Source organism: Magnolia sinica, chromosome 5 (genome assembly GCF_029962835.1).
Source record: "Magnolia sinica isolate HGM2019 chromosome 5, MsV1, whole genome shotgun sequence".
Classification (NCBI taxonomy): Eukaryota; Viridiplantae; Streptophyta; class Magnoliopsida; order Magnoliales; family Magnoliaceae; genus Magnolia; species Magnolia sinica.
The window spans coordinates 91,781,189-91,802,168 of record NC_080577.1 but is presented as its reverse complement, the minus strand read 5'-3'; the positions used below and the strand labels follow the sequence as shown (position 1 = coordinate 91,802,168).

The 20,980-nt window shown below is 38.0% G+C and overlaps 1 protein-coding gene across 2 annotated transcripts in view; it reads right to left on the bottom strand.

Moving 5' to 3' along the window:
- Positions 1-12,028, bottom strand: part of LOC131246301 (probable aspartyl aminopeptidase) — a 39,901-nt gene extending 27,873 nt beyond the window's left edge. For both annotated transcript variants that reach the window (XM_058246267.1, XM_058246268.1), the window contains exons 1-4: positions 11,870-12,028; positions 5,913-6,048; positions 5,751-5,829; positions 4,504-4,706 (exon numbers count right to left, since the gene is read on the bottom strand). In XM_058246267.1, the coding sequence (XP_058102250.1) occupies positions 4,504-4,706; positions 5,751-5,829; positions 5,913-6,048; positions 11,870-11,960 (509 nt within the window). In that variant the 5' untranslated portion in view covers positions 11,961-12,028. The remainder of the gene's footprint in view (positions 1-4,503; positions 4,707-5,750; positions 5,830-5,912; positions 6,049-11,869) is intronic.
- Positions 12,029-20,980: the final 8,952 nt, after the last annotated feature.

Below are 20,980 nucleotides of genomic sequence, written 5' to 3'. Positions count from 1 at the left end.
CGCCCCCCCTACGCACGTACGTACATAGAAGGAGGACCCCACCATCGATCTAGCTCGATGACGACGTCTAGGGAGGGCCTCTTAACTAGAAGTCAAGTTTTGGTTCAGAAAGTGGCCCGATAGTCAAGAAAAGCTCACCATGAGATCTCATGATCGTGGCCCACTCGTCAGATTGGTTTTATATTTTAAGTTTTACTTATTGTTATTATTTCGAACATCGTGAACGCTTTAGATTTTCTCGTTTGATTTTTATTTTAGTTTACTTCATCGCCAAGTAATAGGTGTCGCACATGGTGCGAGTTTTTGGGTACAGGGTTCTCCCTATAAATAGGCACCCCTTGTAGTTCTTTTCATTCATTAAAGTTAATAAAAAATTCCTGCTTTATTTTTCTGCTCTCTTCGTGAGTTGTGGAAGAATTCAAAAGTGGGTGCGAAGCCTTCCCTTTTCGAAGGGCTAACTACCGTAGTGCGAAGCCACATCGATCCCAATTCACCCCTATCTTCCATCATCTTTTTTTTCCATCTTCCCCCACCATCCGTACTTTAAATTTGTCCTTTTGTTGCATCAGATTTCTTCATTGAAGTAGGTTTCCAGATTTCGGCCTGCAGGCGAGCTGAAACTTCGGAGGAGCACAACCCACAAACCGTACATCGGATCGAGCTGAAATTTGGAGGTTTTGGAGTCCATCCCTGGCTGACCAGGGCCAAGGTGGCCTTTTTCTGAATAGTGGGCCCCACACACGTGCGGCCGGGATCACACGCACGTCCGTTTGGGCCATTGTTGTTGTCCACACGCGGGATCATCTTTTGGCTCAGGTTTTTATCCTCTTTATCCTCTCATAGTCATTTTTTCATGAATCCTAACCTTATATTACATGATCCCTAATTGATTTGCCCCTTTTTACCACCTTAGGGTTCCTTGAATTGAAATTAGGGAATCCCTTGGATTAGGGACTGATTTTTATGCATGAGTAGTTGATTTTATTTCCCTTTGACATTGTTTGGTTTATAATTTTATTGGTCCAGTCCTAGCCTGTGTCGGCTTGGACCCGCATAGATTCCCCTTTAATTGAATGTTTGGATTTTCATGTGGGATGTGGAATTTGTGTGATTGTTTCTGAATTGGTGTGATCTAAGCCTGCAATCTTGCATATCATATTTAATTTTCCATGTCCTGCATCAAATTTGGTATCAGAGCCTAGGGTTCTTATAGGGGAATTTACCACATATTTAGGGTTTAGTTTGTTTGAGTCCTTCATGCATTCAGTCCATCATATATAGCTGAATTTTAGTAACAGTGTGTAGTCTCCTTCATATAGAGTCTCGTAGGGTCATTTAGTTTTTAGACGCATATAGTTGTCATAGAAGGTCTTTAGGTTGAGCAAGTCAGTGTATGCCCACACGTACGGGTCGCGGTTTCGGTTTGCACCCTACACTAAACATGGAACAATTGCAAGAGTCACTAAACAAGATATCTCAGACGTTGGAGTCTATGATTAAGCGCTTGGAAATGGACCAATGCTATGAACAGCTTGATATATGCATTACCCGACTAAAGACCATCGCTAGGACAAACCCCACCATTGGGGTAGATGTCCAATCTCAAGCAGGTGGCTTGGAGGATACACCAATGAATGGAGTTGGTCAAGGAATCAATTATGGGTGTGCACCTAGACACCCACCCCATGAGAGACATAAAGACCACTATTTTGAGGGATACAACATGTGTGGCCTTGTGGCTGGAGAGAGTGCACCAGCGGCTAGTGTAGAGTTACCCACTGAGGCCATTCCGGTAATGGATGAGTTACGTGATATTTTTCCTGATGATCTACCGGATGAATCCCCTATGAAGGATATAGAGCACACCAGAATATGGGACATCGTAATACCTACAACCGAGTTCACGTTGAATAAGTTTGTCGATAGGTCCACAGGTCTAAGTCCTTGTGAAGTCGTTACTGATTATAAACCTAGGAAACTTATTAATCTTGTCCCTATGTCACTGTCCCATAGGCCGTCAGAGTCTGCAAAGTCTTTTGCGCATCACATTCATTCATGGCATCAAGAAATCAGGCAGAAGATCATGACTAATAATGAACATTGCACATTTTATACAGACCAGTATAAATGTTTCAAAGGATTCAATATTGGGGACTCTGTGATGGTCTGCATCAGGCCCGAGCGGTATCCTTCGAGGGCCGTTCGTAAGTTACACACGTGTAGCGCTGGACCCGTCAAAATTATAAAACGAAATGGTCTCAATGTGTATGAGGTAGATCTTCCACCTTCCATGGAAATTAGTTTCACATCCGATGTGGATGATTTAGTTACTTTTCAGGGGACCACTGATACTTTGTCCGGCCTTTCGCCCATCCATCCCGATTCCTCATATTTATCCCTTGAACCATGGCCCCTTCCCAACCCATTTTTCCAGCCTCTACCTCCCATATCTACTTTTCCTAATCTTTCTTCCCAGCCTCTACCTCCCATACCTACCCTTCCCGACCCATTTTCCCAGCCTCTACGTCCCATACCTACCCGTCCCGACCCATTTTCCCAGCCTCTACCTCCCATATCTACCCTTCCTAACCCATTTTTTCAGCCTCTACGTCCCATACCTACCCGTCCCGACCCATCTTCCCAGCCTCTACCTCTCATACCTACCCGTCCCGACCCATCTTCCCAGCCTCTACCTCCCATACCTATCCTTTCCGACTCATTTTCCCAGTCTCTATCTCCCATACCTAACCTTCACACACCCAAAAAGGAAATAGAGGATATCCTGGACCATCAGATAGTTTCAACGTCAGACGGCGGGTTTCAGAAGTACGTGGTTAAATGGAAGTCACGCCCAACTTCAGACAGCACTTGGCTCACTGAGGAGGAGCTTCAAAAACTTTATCGGTTCAGGAGTTTTATTTCGCCAGTGGCGAAATCTTTGCAGCCGGGGAGAATTGATGGGGACATCACGCACACTCACGCCGCCCCCCCTACGCACGTACGTACGTAGAAGGAGGACCCCACCATCGATCTGGCTCGATGACGACGTCCAGGGAGGGCCTCTTAACTAGAAGTCAAGTTTTGGTTCAGAAAGTAGCCCGATAGTCAAGAAAAGCTCACCATGGGATCTCATGATCGTGGCCTACTCGTCAGATTGGTTTTATATTTTAGGTTTTGCTTATTGTTATTATTTCGAACATCGTGAACGCTTTAGATTTTCTCGTTTGATTTTTATTTTAGTTTACTTCATCGCCAAGTAATAAGTGTCGCACATGGTGCGAGTTTTTAGGTACAGGGTTCTCCCTATAAATAGGCACCCCTTGTAGTTCTTTTCATTCATTGAAGTTAATAAAAAATTCCTGCTTTATTTTTCTGCTCTCTTCGTGAGTTGTGGAAGAATTCAAAAGTGGGTGCGAAGCCCTCCCTTTTCGAAGGGCTAACTACCATGGTGCGAAGCCACATCGATCCCAATTCACCCCCATCTTCCATCATCTTTTTTTTCATCTTCCCCTACCATCCGTACTTTAAATGTCCTTTTGTTACATCAGATTTCTTCATTGAAGCAGGTTTCCAGATTTCGGCCCGCAGGCGAGCTGAAACTTTGGAGGAGCACCACCCACAAACCGTACATCGGATCGAGCTGAAATTTGGAGGTTTTGGAGTCCATCCCTGGCTGACCAGGGCCAAGGTAGCCTTTTTCTGAATAGTGGGCCCCACACACGTGCGGCCGGGATCACAAGCACGTCCGTTTGGGCCATTGTTGTTGTCCACACGCGGGATCATCTTTTGGCTCAGGTTTTTATCCTCTTTATCCTCTCATAGTCATTTTTTCATGAATCCTAATCCTATATTACATGATCCCTAATTGATTTGCCCCTTTTTACCACCTTAGGGTTCCTTGAATTGAAATTAGGGAATCCCTTAGATTAGGGACTGATTTTTATGCATGATTAGTTGATTTTATTTCCCTTTGACATTGTTTGGTTTATAATTTTATTGGTCCAGTCCTAGCCTGTGTCGGCTTGGACCCGCATAGATTCCCCTTTAATTGAATGTTTGGATTTTCATGTGGGATGTGGAATTTGTGTGATTGTTTCTGAATTGGTGTGATCTAAGCCTGCAATCTTGCATATCATATTTAATTTTCTATGTCCTGCATCACTATACTTGCCATATTGGCCACATAATGGTGCCCAAACAGCCTGTATATAGCATATCAGGAGGAGCCAATGCAGTTTTTCTTTTTTTAAAAAAAAAAAAAAACATGGATTCATCATTTTATGGAAGTGGAGCCATGGTGGCCACATGGTACTATCTACATTGAGTGTTGAAGCAGAGATTGTTACCATTGAGCTACAGGCTCAAACCCAACCTGGCCCTAATTTAGCAACAACTAATCTAGAATGTTAATAAGTTTATATTTTTTGCCTCAGAAGATTGAAATCAAACAGCCTTACACTAAGCAAATCCAAGTTAAGATGTTGAAAACAACCCTCAACAAACCTATCCAAGTGAATAGCCAGAGTAGGTATCCGCATAATCGGCTCCTCAATCCTGATAAGCTTATGCAAGTAGGAAATAGAATCATCTTTCCCTTCCTTTATGATCAGTCGCCCTGCAACAGTCAGGTCGCGATCGAACCAGGTATGCCACAACCCGCCTCCATATGTCTGCACACCTATCTCCAAATAGCCCCCTTTTGCTACCTGACAGTAATCAAATCTCAGGACAGATACCATGTGATGTAACCAAAGAAAACAGCATTTTTTTGCTTTACCCAACATCCGTACCCATACAGGTAGCACCCACCTCTTATCTCGGGCATTCATGTGGTGGGCCCCATCATGCACAAGCCATGTCTCAAAAACATCTTCCATTGGACAATGCAATAACTTAGCCAATGATGCATATTTGGCCGGGGAATGAGAAAAAAGAAGAAGCCACAAATTCTCAGGTGTAAGAGATTTTTGGCACATAGCTCATTCATCTCAGAGACCATTTGAAGGAACAGACTGGGAGCAGGTGCTTAGGGTTGCAACTTAGGTTCAAGTTAAACCAAACTCAATTTACCCTACCCAAGTTTGGGTCAGGTTGTCAAGGTCCTCGGGTTGGGTTCAGGTTGGAAAACACCAACCCCATTTGGATACAGGTTGAGCAAATTCGTGTTGGGTTGAGTTGGGTCAGTTTGGGAATAATCACGTCTACTCAGATCAGGTTGGATCAGGTTCAGTTGGGTCAGGTGGGGTCAAGCATAGAGGATTTGGGTTGGCACCTCAGGTTGGAATTCAGGTTGGGTTGGGTTGCGGTTTGGGTCCTCTTGAGGTCAGGTTGGGCTTGATTTGACCCTCAACCTGGTCCAACCCACCCGAGTTGCACTCCTAACAGGTGCCTCCCACCTGTATAGTTCCCAACCAAAACATAACGAAAGAAACAAAGAACGATGAAGTTGTTCATTGCAGTTTTGCTTAACTGGAGTATATTTCCTCACATTTTAGATCAGTAACGAAGAACAACCACTTCATATCGATGAATTTCAAAAACTTAACCTTGGCATTTCCTCACAATTCATCGATGATGCATTGGATACATGTCATGATGAAAGAAAAAGCTAGCCCAAATTTTTACAGTAAATCTGAATTTAATGAATAAAACCCACGAATGATCTTCCAATAAAATTAGAAAAAATTTCAAAAAAAAAAAAAAAAAAAAAAAAACCAAAACTTTAGAAAAGATTAAAAAAACATAAATACCTTCGAAACCGGCTTGAGTTTCAAGCACGGACTGTCAGTATGTGCCCCAACAATATGAAATCCATTGCCTGGAACATATCTACCAAAAATTCAACAATTACAGCAAATTAAACAAAATTCTAATGGCAATGACAAAATCGTAGAACTCCATCTCTTTTTTACCTCTTTCCAATCGCAAATGCGACTATGGTCGAGTAATTCCTGGTGAAGAAATACTTCTTCCCAACTTCAAGCTTCCAATCCTCTCGCTCCGACACATGCTCGAACCCAGCATCCTTCAAACGCCTCTTGGCTTCATCTGGAAAATGAAGAGACTAGTTTTACAGTAACGAAGGGAGGGACATCGAGTAGCCATGGGCCCAAAATTGTGATGTGAGTAGATCTTGAGTCTCACACGTGTACCCACTTGATCACAACTGTGAGTCGCACATGGTCACACGTGAGCCCAACATGGGGTCCACGAGAAGGAATTTTTGTTTTTCTTTTTTATTTTGGTCTCTGTGTTAAAATAAATATAAAAAGGTCTAAATACCCTCACTTAAGGGCTGATTGGAAAAATACTTGTTTTCATATTTTTCTTTATCGACCTTTTTACTTTTTATGGGTTATAAATGTCCACTATGGATCATGTGATTTTTTAGAGCTTGAATATTAAGAAAGGAAGAAAAGTTTACCCATTGTCCTTTCACCCACAAGGTGTGGGACTCGTCCCTGACCGAGATTCAGCTATCTTGGGTCATGCCAAAATCCATGGATATGCTTTTTATGAGCGTGGCATTGTGGCGGTGCCAGTACAGCTGGGAAAGTTGTTGGGGGTCTCATCACTATGGCCATCTGTTGGGCAATTTGGAAGGAGGTATTCCGTAACAGTAACAATGGTCGTAACAGTCAACACCATTACCTTTACGATGCAGGGGATAATGGCCGTTAGGGGGGGGTCGTAGCAGGCCGTTACGGCCTCTTTTTTTGTTGAAAAAAAAAAAAATCTGAAATACCTGAATTGGTCCCGTAATGGTCCATTATGGGGCTGTTAACGGTTGCTACCATTACCTTTACATAGCGGCCTTTACGGCCCCGTAATGACCTTTACGGCACACCATGGGAAGGAGAGAAATGAGCGATGTTTTAGGAATTGCGGGACCTTGGTGGAAAGAGTGATAGGGTCAAAGGTTTCGTGAAGAGTTGAGCTCCATACGTCAATGTAGCAAAAGTTGCTTCTGTTTCCTCTAGTTGGGTTAATTAGCTTTGCATTGTATTCTTTTCCTATTTTTTGGGGGTTTATCAATAAATTTTGTTGTCTCTCAAAAATAAACAATAAAATAAAAATAAAAATAAAATAATGGTGGCTCATGTTGCCTTTTGAATCTTTGCATGTGTTGCTTATTCAATCCAGTATGCAGGTCTTACTTTTGTAATCAGTTTCAATTTATTTTTATTCTAGTTGCATTACTTTTGGTATCAAAGCAAGTTCTGATCTTGGGAGAACTTTATAATTTCTCTTTCTCTATTCTTCTTTTCCTTTTTTCCCCATATATGTCCAATTTCCCCAGCCAAATCAGACCCCCACTTTGCATCCAAAACAATCCTAAGTTGTCCCAAACCTCATCTCATTCACAGCTGCAAATCGAGGAACAAAAAAACTAAATCCCAATCATCCCTTCCATTGATCATGCCCCAAGTTCCAAATACAAATATGCAATCTATTGCCCACCTAGATACCACTTGCTTATGTCCACAAGAAGCAGGGCTTCGTAAAATCCTAAGATGGAAGGAGAAGGTCATTCTGTTGGAGTTCAATAAATTATACAACAATTGGGGCAAATGAACACCCAACTGGCATCGATTGAGGAAGAACAACACAAGATGAGCACTTGAGTGACTACTTTATGGGGAATTGACGAGACAGCTAATCCTTATCAGGAGTCAAGAAACCAATCTCCATGGTATCCAGGATTATAGATAAATGGCAAAGGTGATGTGATCACAGATATGAGCAAGACACTCATAAAAGATATCAGCAACCCCAATAACCTAGGCAAGGATCTTGGAGACCTACATGTAATTGACGTGATTATCATGAATACGTCCAACCTCCTCATGTTGAAGATCCAGCAGGGCACGTAAAAGTGGAGATTGATGAGTTCAATGGTAGCATAGACCCAAACATTTTCCACAATTGGATAGAATCATTCAAAAATTACTTCAAAAGGTTTCAGGTGGTCGAAGAAGTAGAGATAAAATTTGTTGTGCTGAAACTAAAAGGTCCAGCCTTGAAATGGCGAAACTCGATAGTTAGAGATCCACGGCACTATGGCGTTCCACCTATTTCAGTTGAGTTAAAAATGAAGGCCAAGATGAGGCAAAGGTTCCCTCCATCAGGTTATGAATCTAAAATTTTCAAAGAGCTTTTAGATCTGCAACAAGATAGCCTAAATGTTAAGGACTACACTCAAAAGTATTATCATTTGATGTTGAGGTGATGTTGAGGTGTGATTTAATGGAACTAGAAGTACAGCAGGTAGATCATTGTTGCAAAGCGCTAGGAAGAATATTCAAAAGAACATGATAGCGGTTCAACCAAAGAATGTAGTTGAAGTGTATCACATTGCACTGCGGGCAAAAAAGAATCACAGATGGATAACAGATGGGTTCAATAACTATCAATTTGGAGGGCATTGATTGCCTTGAATTGTTGCTGACCATCTACAGTCTCTCATTATCATCCTAGGTGACCACCAAAGGACCTTACAAAATAACTGCCCTAAGGTGGGAAAAGAATCAGAAGAGGCATCGAAAGGCAACCATCATAATTCCACTTGCTACAAATTTGGAGGCATGGGCCACCTCACCACCATGTGCCCAACAAAGAATATCAACATTTGTGAGGAGACTATCAATGAGGAAGAACCAAATGAGCAAACAAGTGAAGGAAATGTTGAGTTATCACTTAATGGCCTAAAGGAAAGTCCAACTCATATTTTGTTAGGCATAACAAGACAATGCCTACAGAAGAGCAAAAAGAAGACTAGTTGCATGCCAAATCTTCCACACATGGGGTATGTATGAGAAAAAGCCCATCAAGGTCATCATTGACAATGGCAGCAGCTTGAACCTCATTCCATAGAGAATGGTTGACCAATTACAATTGCCAGCAGAAAAATACCCATGACCCCATCTGGAATAAGCAGTGAGATCATGCGAGTGACCTATCAATCTCTAGTTACGTGCTTTCTAGGGCAATATTATATTGAGTCATTGTAGTGTGACGCTGTCCCAATAAGAGCTTGTCACCTCCTACTTGGCCAACCATGGATGTATGGTCCCTGCATAAAACAGGGGGGTTTTCGAATACTTAGATTTTTGTTTGTGTGATGAGAAAGACATCTTTTTTAAAGGTAAGAGCACCAAGGATTGAACCCTGGATCACTCACACAGACTACACTGTCTCTACTAGCTCATCTAACGAGCGGGAAACTGATGTGAGAGATGTCACTCTCGAGCCAATGAAAAATGGCATTCCCCAAAAGAATGATGGCATGAAGATTGTTTCTGTGGCAACCAAGGACATTCTAAGCACTGACAAGGTGATACTAGCTAAGGTAGCAAAAGATGTGACCAACAAGAAAGCAACAACTATATGGTTGGACTAAGATATGCACGCAGAAAGGAAGGAGCCACTGCTCATGAAGAAGGTTGACTATTGAGAACCAATTTATGCTCAAGGGCTCAGAAAGAGGAGGCAAAGGCATTTTCCAAATTTAGAAGATCCTCACCTACCAAGGATCTATCAAAAGTGGCTAGAGCCAAAGAAGAAGAATCACACTAACAAGGCAGCATACTCGAAAGGTTTTCAATGAGCTACCAACTTTAATTTAAGTAATTATCATTCATTGCGGTACCTTCCGTTAACGGAAATGGTGATCGTGTGAGCAAAGGGGTCGGCAACTGGGGTGAGCCCCAACATGATGTTTATGGGAAATTCACACCAACCACCAGGTGCATCACCTGATGTTAGGCCTAAGGACCAAAAATCAGCCCCATCTGTGATTCAAGTGGACCACATGGTTGGAAAGAGTGTATAGGGCCACACTCACCCCCAAACTCTTTCCTTTGGTGTGGCCCACCTAAATCATGGATGGGCCTGATTTTTGGGCCCCAGGCCTAAATTTTGGTGTGACATCTAATGATTGGAGTGGATTTCATATAATCATCACAGTGAACCATATAAAAATAAAGGGTGGACGTCTCTCTCTCTCTCAATTGTTTCCTTTGGTGTGGTCCACCTGAATCACAAATGAGCTTGATTTTTTGGCCTTGGGCCTAACATGGGATTACACACCTAATGGAGGGAGTGAATTTCACATATGCATCACTGTGGGCCCCTTAAAAAATCAAGGGTGAGCGTCCCTCTCCTAACTGTTCCCAAATTTCCACTGATATATTAAGGGAATTTTATAAGACACCCCCCTTGATTTTTCGTAGGGCCCACTGTGATGTGTGTGAGATCCAGTCTAACCATTAAACGTGTAATCCTCTATTAGGGCCCAAGGTAAATAAAAAATAAAAAATTAGGTTGACATGTGATTCAAGTGGGCCACATCAAAGGGAATAGTCGGGAGAGAAATGTACACCCTTGATTTTTACAAGGTTGACCTTGATGATTATATGAAATCCACTCCAACCATAAGATGCAACATCAAAATTTAGGCCTAGCACCAAAAATCAGGCTCATCCGTGATTCACGTGGGCGACATTAAGGAACAATTTGGAGGGTGAGCATTGCCCTGTAAATTGTTTCCAATCATGTGGTCCACCTAAAGGATAGATGGAGCTGATTTTTGGGCCCTAGGCCTGACATGAGGTGAAGCACCTAGTGATCAGACTAGATTTCACATAAACATCACGGTGGGGCCCACCCAAGCCACCAACCCCTTTGCTCACACGACCAACCCCAACTTCTGCTTGATGTAAGGTGCTCCAATGATAATTACTTGTGGCTTGTTTGGGAGCTTGTAAATGGAGATAAATGGAAAATGAAATTGGAGGTAAATGAATTGGGTGTAAATGGTTTACTCAGTTGTGTTTGGATGGAAGTAAATGAAATGCATTTGAAATTCAAATATTCTATTTAGCTGGGAGTAAACGGGAGGAATTGGAAAGAATTGGAAATTTTCAATTTTCCAATATATTCATAGGAACATATGTGGTATACCAAATCAACTTTAATATCCCAAGTTAGTGTACATATGTGATATTTAATAGAATGATTGCAATAAGCACATTGAAATATATACTATAGCCAAAAATGAGGAAATTTTGAGCCTCGGGTGGGCCACAAATGTAAGTATCACAAACAAGCAACTTGCCGGCATTTTTTTACCGTCCATTTAGATGGCCAACCTTTACACGGTTTGGATCATTCTATTGGTGTGATTTTAGGAATGTGGCCGATAATTGGATTGTTTTGGAGTGTCATCAGCATGCCACGTGTATGGCGGACATGTGCGTAGCGGCACCTTTGCTTACTCGTGCCACTCTCCAAGGGAGCTCAAAAGGGCATTTCACCCCATTTACTTCTAAATCCTCTATCACAGAGAGGATTCCATTTTCAGCTCATTTACTCCCATTTCATTTACATGCATTTACTCCCATCCAAATACACCTTAAATGCCATTTACCTCCTTTTACTCTCAATTCCCCCATTTACTCCCATCCAAATGGCCCCTAAGATTAATGGTAGCTTATTGAAAACCATTTTCAAAAAGGCACCGGAATGTTAATTATATATATAACTAGGTAGTTTTTTGTAAAATTCCCTTCAATTTATTTTCATTCCATTTTAATTAAATTGTAGCCCTCCTCCGCACGCATGGCTCACCCTCCTCCATCAAAGCCATCTGTTCCGACCATAGGCTGTCAAAGGCATCACGCCCATCGCACGCTTGCATTCTAGAAGCAAAGGTCCATTGTTTGATAGTGAGGATGGTGTGGTCATGGTGCTGCAGCCCAGGTTGACGGGGGATGAGGCTGGAGTGGAATTTCGGATGGCCCGCGGACTACTGAACCAGGTGTGGTAGAGAGAGAAGGAAGAGCAGAAAAGGAAAAGATAGGTGGGTTACCAACGGCATGGAAGGCTGTTGGAGAAGCGTTGAGGAAGCTCAGAAGATCACAGACGACGGTCGAGTACGACTGTACCTCTCCTTTTGCCATCTCTCTCTCTCTCTTGCATCGACTGCTCTTCGGAGGCGTGGCGAGGGGCACATTTAATACTCTGGTTGCGTGTTTCAAACGCAGCGCTTAAAACTGGACTCGGACTCGGTAGTGACCCCTCCAGTTGCTGTGGGCCCCACCAAGATGTATGTGTTTTATCCACTCCGTCCATCCATTTTACCGGATCATCTCAGGCTATTAGCGCAAAAATGAGATAGATCTAAATCTCAAGTGAACCACACCATAGGAAATAGTGGTGATTGAACGCTAAACTTTAAAAACTTTCCGGGGCCCACTGTAATGTTGTCAGGCAGACCTGGACGAATGGAAAATACAAATATTGATCCAAAACATTTCTCCAACAAAATTTAACTGTGGGCAATCAATCACCACCGTTCCCTATCATCTTGTCTGCATGAGATCTGGATCTATCTTATCTTTGGGCTTATACCCTGAAATGAGTTGAAAAAATGAATGAACCATGTTGAATAAACATTTACATCATGGTGGCCCAGAGAGCATTGCCAGCACCTATCAGAACACCTGGAGGAGGCACTATGGAATCCAAAATCCCTTTCAAAGGAAAGGAATTGACCGGCGACGGAACCACTAAGTTTGGTTTGGTGAGGCCTTTGTTGTAACTGTAGCGATGGGAAAGAAAAATATATGAATATAACAAAATGAAATAAAATAACTAGAGTACTTTAGATTGGAGATCTATGATGGCAGTAATAGATATGATGATACAAAATAGCCGCTAAGTTGAGACACATACTGTTTACACATTTGGTCACTATATTTAAGATAGTATGCATCTCTCGGTCGTAGAACTTGTGCTGAAGGTCGAAAACGTGCTATCTACCTAAATATAACACCCCAGCAAACGATTCTCTACAACATACATTGATTGTGAGAATCCCAATGCTAATTACATACAATAGTAACACCACCTTCCTTCTTTAAGCTCAAAAGAGAAAAATCTAGTTTGAAACAAAAAAATAAAATAAAATAAAATAAAAAAGAGGAGGAAATAGCATATTATGGAGGAAAGAATAATTGCAATTTTCGTTGTGTAAAAAACCCTAATCCTAATCCTCTTATATAAAAATGTGATTAGCCCCATTGAGAAAAAATGTCGTGGCATTTTAAATACACTGCGAATTAAGAGGCACATTCTCATGGTGGAAACGGACTAATCAAGTAAGACACATCTAACGGTCACAATAAAATTTTAAAAAAAAAAAAATTTAATAGATTTATAAGTTTGGCAAAACCAAGCCCGTTAAGACTCAACTTAAGGAGGATCCCCCTTTCACCTTTGGGCATGAGTATACAAAAGTGTGCACGTGTGTACACACCCAGTTACATATGCCAAGTTTTCCTACTGGACCGGATTTACATAGCATACGGGATTGAGCATACCTCAACATATTTCACATAAGTCTATAGAAGGCAAAGGCTTATAAACCCATTAACAACTCATGTTCTATCCAATATGGGACTAAAGATTTCACTAGAGACAAAAAACTAATACAAAGTTGCTTTTATTTTCTTTGTATTTTTTTAAAATATATATAACATTTCTCTACTTATTTCAAATAATATAAAATCATGCAAAAGAATAGCTACTATACATAATTAACAGCGACAAAATATTTTAAACCTCACTTGGTGAAACGTGTTTGGACAACAAGAAATTAGTGAATTAAGTCTTGAACTAAATTTCTTTTAAAGTGGATCATAAAATAAACACACATGGTAGTTTTAGTGTTTTCCAATATGTTTAGAGTTGCACGTTACAACTATATGCATTATCCTTATTTCATAACTACTCTAGAGAATTAGCACAATTCTCATAGGAAGTGATCCCACTTCCACACTCATATAGGTGAGTTCATCGAGAGTATCTTTATAACATTCATCATTCCATATTAAGACAAGTGTATAAACTCATAAATGGATTCACCCAACCTTAATACATTACAGAGGTTCACATTACTGACACTATAAAGAATGACATAAAGAAATAATTTATCTTCAACATGTAATGTAGTTCAACTAAAGAATCATGTGAAACTTATATTTTCTCATTGAACTTAAATTTTGTATCTACAATCCTTAGGTTGGGTCATCATTTACAATAATTCATTTTTTTATGGATTCAAGTATCATCTCCCTCAATATTTTCCAAACTTTTTCTCTACTTAGATCATTAGTTAAAGGATTCATAATATTTACATTGGATCATATAAAATCTAAATTTATTATACTATTTTTTTAATAGTTGTTTCACACAACCATATTTTATATGGATTTGTTTGGATTTTCTATTATAATACTTGTTATTAGTTATTCATACGACAATTAAAATATTGTAGTGAATTGATATAGACCATACTAGTTTCACCTAGAAAGATATATCTATTTATAGTGTATTTATCTTTTTTTTTACTTCTTTACCAGTTATTGCCAAAGCAAGTAATTCATATTCAATTGTTGAATGAGATTTATTTTTTTGATTTTCATAAAACAACCCCACTTGCCATGGTGAAGATATAACCTCTAGTAGATTTACAATTATTTTACCCAGAATTTCAATTAGCGTCATTGTATCCTTCTGCTATCACTGAGAATCTTTGGTAATAAAAACCAAGATTCAATGTCCTCTTAAGATACATTAAAACTCTATATATAGGATTCCAATACATTTCACTTGAATTATTAGAATATCTACTAAGTTTGCTAACTTTTAAGGCAATGTCAAGTCAAGTGCAATTCATAACATGGGTCAGGCTACCAATAATATTCGCATACTCAATTTGAAATATTCCTTCACTAGTATGTTGTTCTAGTTTAATTATAGGGTCAAAAGGAATACACGCATATCCATAATTGAAGAGTTTATATTTTCAAAATATCTTATTTACATAATGGGGTTGAGTTAAGGTTATACCATTTTCATACCTAATTATTTTAATTACTAAAATGACATCTAACGCTCCAAAATCTTTTATGTCAAAGTGAAAATATAGAAAATATTTATTCTCATTAATAATATCAATATTTGTACTAAAGATTAAAAAAAAAAAACATACACTATAACTCTAAAGTCATCAGACATCTTAAAAAATAGATATCTTTCACATTTACTGAATATAAATCTATTGAACATCATCACCTGGTCAAATTTTTTATGCCATTGTCTATAAATTTGCTTAAGTCTATATAAAAATTTGAAAACCTTACATACTTTATGTTTTTATCCTGATTCAACAAACTATTTAGGTAACTCCACATATATTTTATATTTCAATTCACTATTCAGGAATGCAGTTTTTATTGAAGGAGAAGCAGTCAAAGGGACGTATCATCCATCGGGGATGTAACTCGTCCTTATCTCTCTACGTAGCTCATCCTTATCTCATTATCTCTCAACGTAGATCATCCATATCTTTCCACATAGCTCATCCTCATCTCCTTATCTCTCATTTATTTTCTTATCTTAGTTTATTTTCTTCTTAGATAAGGGTTGTATTTTAGTATATATAATATAGAGATTGAGGGCATTACTCAATTCTCTTTTTTCTCTCCTCATTTGAAGTTTCAACAATTTTAACATCAATTCGGTGAATTACATAATTATTTACAAATACGATGACAAATAAAATATAAATGGATATCACTTTTTAAATAGAAAAATATGTGTCAAAGTTGTTGACTCATTCCTTTTGTTTAAACTCATTGACTACTATTATGTCATTATATTTCTTAATTGAACCATCAACCATTCATTTCTTTTTAATTACGTATTTATAGCTCGAGATTTTTTTCTCATGAGGTAGGTCGACTAATTTACAATTGTTATTAGTTTTAATAGAATATATTACATTTATGACTACTTCATTCCAAAAGGTAGCATCATGGTAGACATAACCTTTCTAAATATTATAAGATCACCTTCTAATTAGGATAAAAACACTTGAAAATAAAGACCAAAGTTTTTGACAATCCTTGATCATTTACTTCTCATATATAATCCCAAATTCAAACATAGAATCTTCGAAGTCTTTAGGGTGAGAGTATGAAAGTTCATATATATTTATAGAGGAGGAACCTTTATTATATTGACATTCACTGTTGTTTACTTTATAAGAAAAAATAATTTTATGAAATGCCACATTTATATATTCAATAAATTTTCGTTAATATCTAAGAATCTATAAACATTACTATGAAATCAACCTTACAAGTACACACTTAAAAGTTCTATATACTAATTTAGGTTTTTTATGATCAATTGACCTGACATACGCAAGACAACTCCGAACTTTAAAATAATTTAAATTTGATTTTCTACCTTTCATTAATCATATGGAATTATTTTAGATTTGGTTGTAGGCACTTTGTTTAAGATATAATAAGTTGAATACAAGACTTCACCCTAAAAATTGAAAGGAATACTAAAACTTAACAACATAACATTCATTATATTAATAAGAGTCCTATTTTTATATTCTACCATTATATTCTGTTGAGGAGAGAATAGAGCAGTAACCTCATGAATTATACCATTCGACTCACAAAAATTATCAAGATCCTTTAAAGCGTATTCTTCATCTCTTATCATTTTTGGAGATTTTAATTTTTCCATTTAATTGAATTTCTACTTCATTTTTTCAAATTATAAATTTGAAGAATGCGTTGTCCTTAGATCTTAGCAAATATACATATGTATATTTAGAATGATAATTTATAAAGGTAACAAAATATTTTTTACCTTCTCTAATAAGATTTTCTTTAAGATAAAATATATTAGTGTGAATTAAACCTAACAGCTTAGAATTCCTTTTTACAATATGAAAATATTTTTTGATTATTTTATATTAAGAAGAGGATATACATTTTTAAAATTCACTAATTTGTAAATGAGGTATTATACCACTAGTAAACATATTTCTAATATACTTAACATTCACATTGCATAGTATATCATGCCATAATGAAGCAGTACACAACATGTAAGCATAAGAACAATAAGCTTTATTCGATTCCACATTCAATTTAAACATGCCATAACCATGATCATCATAACATTTATGTACAAAGAAGCCATTCTAAGTTATTATGATTTGGTCTGACTCGATAACTTGGTTCAAACTCACCTTTTTTTAAAAGATATGTCCAAAATAGGTTCCTTTACATATATAACACGTGAAGAGTATTAACTAGTTTAATGATATTTTCAGAGGTGAACACAGGTTCAATCTTTCCTTATTCTATAACATTTGTTGTGACAACATTTTTCATTTGGACTTTTCTACCCGAAGGAACCTCCTCATAACTTTTAAGCCAAGTGTAATTGTAACACACTTGTGTGCTAGCACCGGTGTTAATCTACCAATTGTCACACGATTATATGTGAACTATGTTAACTTCCTTGAGCATAGTCACAATATCAGATTCTCCAATTTTTGCGTGAGGTGTAAGTGTTGGTTTTTTTCATTTATAACTCTCTTTTGTGAAACGACCTAATTTGCTATACACATAGCAATTGAGTGATTTATTCTGGTCATCATTTTTTTCTTAGCCTTGGGTTTGAAATTCTTTTTTAACTGATTTTAGTTTGACTTTAGGTTATTAAATTTGAGTTTTCATTTATGTTGATTCTGGTTATGTGTTTCATTAATCATTAAAACATTAGATACATCGTCTTTCTTATCTTCTAATTTATTATAGAATCTCGCCTCTTCCTTAATTCAAATACAAACAATTAGTTACTCCATCATTAGCTATTTAATTTTATGTTAAAAAGAGTTTTTGATATATTTCTAAATGAGCGGTAGTTTCTCAATAATGGTAGTCACTTGGAATAACTTAATTCCACCGAACATAATCTCATGGGTTATGAGATTAAACTCATATGCTTGTTGTACCACCGATTTGTCATCAACCATTTGGAACTTGAAGTATTGATTAACAATATATTTTTCACACCCGCCTCTTTGGTTTTGTACTTCTTTTATAAAGCTTTCAAGATTTCAGCAGATGTATCATAGTCGCAATAAAGATCATACCGTTAGTTCGACATGACACTTAAAATATAATTCTTGCATAGATGATTATCTTCATCTCATTTCTAACAAACCACTGACGGCTTAATTTGAGAAGACTTGACGATTAAGGCTGATTGATGATATACACAACATTAAGGGTGGTAAGGTAAAAAATTGATTTTTTTTACTTTCACCCTTTAATGTGCTTACTGTAAAAAAATTTACGGCGAACAGATTTGTCACTCAAATTTCCTGAAGGCAGAGGGCATACATATCACAAATTCATTATAACTATAACAATGGAAATGAAAAATATACAAATGTAATGAAATGGAATAAAGAAACTAAATACCTGCACTTGAGATCTATGATGGCAACAATAGCTCGAATGACGATAATCCGAAATAGTTGTTGGGTCGAGGTACACTTGTGGTCGCTATCTTTGAAATAGTTCACACCCCTTGGTATGCTGAACCGGTATAAAAGGTCGTTGACATGTTATTTCCTAGGATACAACGCCCCAGTAAATAATTTTCTAAAGCATGCACTACCTACAAGAATCCCAACACTGATATCACACAATAACAAAAGTACCTCATGGTGAAAACAACATAATCAAATGGGTCACATCTAACGGTTATGATCAAACAAAGAATAAAAAAATATTTCTAAATTTGGGTAAAACTAAGCCCATCAAGGCCCATCGAACTCAGATGGGCCTTGATAGGCACCCGATTAAAGGTTTTCATGTCATGTTTTTCTATCGGGCCGGGCTTATACACACATACGAGCTTTAGACATAGCTTAATATATTTCACAAAAGTCTATAAAAGGTAAAAACTTATTAAAGCTATTTACAACTCCCATTCTATCCAATTTTGGATTAAAGATTTCACTAAGGGGGTGTTTATTTTACTATAAATGGTGGGAATTAAATGTAAGGTGTAACTACATAATTTATTGCAAATGGAAAGCATTTGGTAGAGGTCATAATTACAACTTTCAACCTGGTATTTACAGTCGTTGGCAGGAGATATCTTTCTGATTTTCATTAGAAATTCAAGAGAAATCCCACTCGGTTCTCGAGGCTGAGACAAGACGTCTTTACAGCTTTGGTAGTCTTAACACGCACCTGAATTGTTACTCTACACACCTAACGATTATTTTTTAAGAAGTTTATTTCTTTTTTACTCATCTTCATCTATGCTCGGGTGACTTTACAGTAGATTTTGTTGCCACACAAATTATATGCACCACCTCTCCATCTTCTTTATTTTGATCGATAGATGCAAATTTACACTGGCACTAACTCTCTTCTTTATGTCGTTGTTCTTCTTTCTCAGCAGACGATCTACAGTGCCAAAGGGGTTTACTCTTCTCGCGTTTGAATTGTCATCAAACGCCTAGTAAGTTTTTTGTAGTTTCCATTTAAAGTACCTATTTACATATAAATGGAGCTCTTCGGCTCATGTCAGCTTGCTCATTTGTACTAAACCTCTTCCTTCTTCTGTTCTCATCCAATTTCTTTGTAGACGATCGTGAGCCACAAATTGGTGTTCTCTTTGGAAGTTTTAATTGACTATGGGCGGCAGCTCTGAAAACGAAATAGGTCAATAATCCTCTCCTTATTGTCGCATGTACTGTGATCGTGAGTTTAACGTTTAGACACAACATGGTGGGCCTCTCATATGATCTCAACGTAGTCAGAGAAAATCCGACTGTAAAGAATAAATATGAATGATTTCAGGAGAAATCCACGTCCTTCTTCATTTAGACCTATGTAAAAATGAAACGATTTCGAATAAAATCGAACTCCCTCCGCCTATATATTAGGACCCACCTTGATGATCGTGTTTTCATATTATTTTATGATATGAGCCCAAAGTTAAGTGACATCCAAATCAAGTGGACCACATCACAAGAAACAATGCTGATTGAACGCTCACCATTAAAAACTTCTTGGAGGCCACAAACGTTTTTCTTATGGTCTGGTCCACCCAAGATTTAGATCTACTCCATTTTTTGGAAGCAAGCCCTAAAATGATTTGGAAATATGGACCTCCGACATGGATATAACACATACATCATGGTGAAGCCCTAAGAGCACCGACTAGTACCCCACTTGGCTAGTGGCAAGCTCACCAGCCAAACCGTGTACATGGCTGCATCGGTTTGGCGTAAGATCTCGGCAAGGACCAATCATATATGCCTCGTTCAACGACATTAGCGGATGGTCTGCGGAGTACCATACCATGGAAAACATTTGCATTTCCCACCTTTAACCAAGAATCAAATGCTGGGAATTAACAACGATAACTAATTTTAACATTTGCTTTTAAAATCAAATATGAAAAATATCATAGGCGAAATGGAGAAAATTTATACCATTTACAATAGTAAATAATGATTATTTAATTACCTACATTTACGAGCAGTAACTTATAAACAAACAGGCCTTAAGGGTTGTTTGGTGTATGGTATTATATGAGATTAGGTGGTATGGGCATTTGGTCTCATTAAATTCCATCCATTGGTTGGAAATAACATGAATGATTGGATTAATCCCGATATCATATATTTAAGAGCTAATAGTGGATACTGCAGGATTTCTACTTGATATCGAAATCCACTACATCAGTGAGCTATACATTCATGCATGTATTTTATCCATGTCGCCCATCCATATGTGCCCTTTACACATGACATTCAAGTTGCATATGTGTACATATAACCGACATTAATTATGAAATGTGGTCTATTAATTACACTTTCATCATCCACCAAATGCAGATTTTACTTAATACAATGTATTTCCCAAGGGAAGAATTTGATCCCAAATATGGGATTGGACAGTGAAATACCACAATATTTTTAAAGGGAATTGTTGATGCAAAAAACAGGTTCACCCTCTGCCGTCCTACCACCTGCAAAAGGAAGAAACAAAGGAGACCCTGGCTAAAGCCGGGG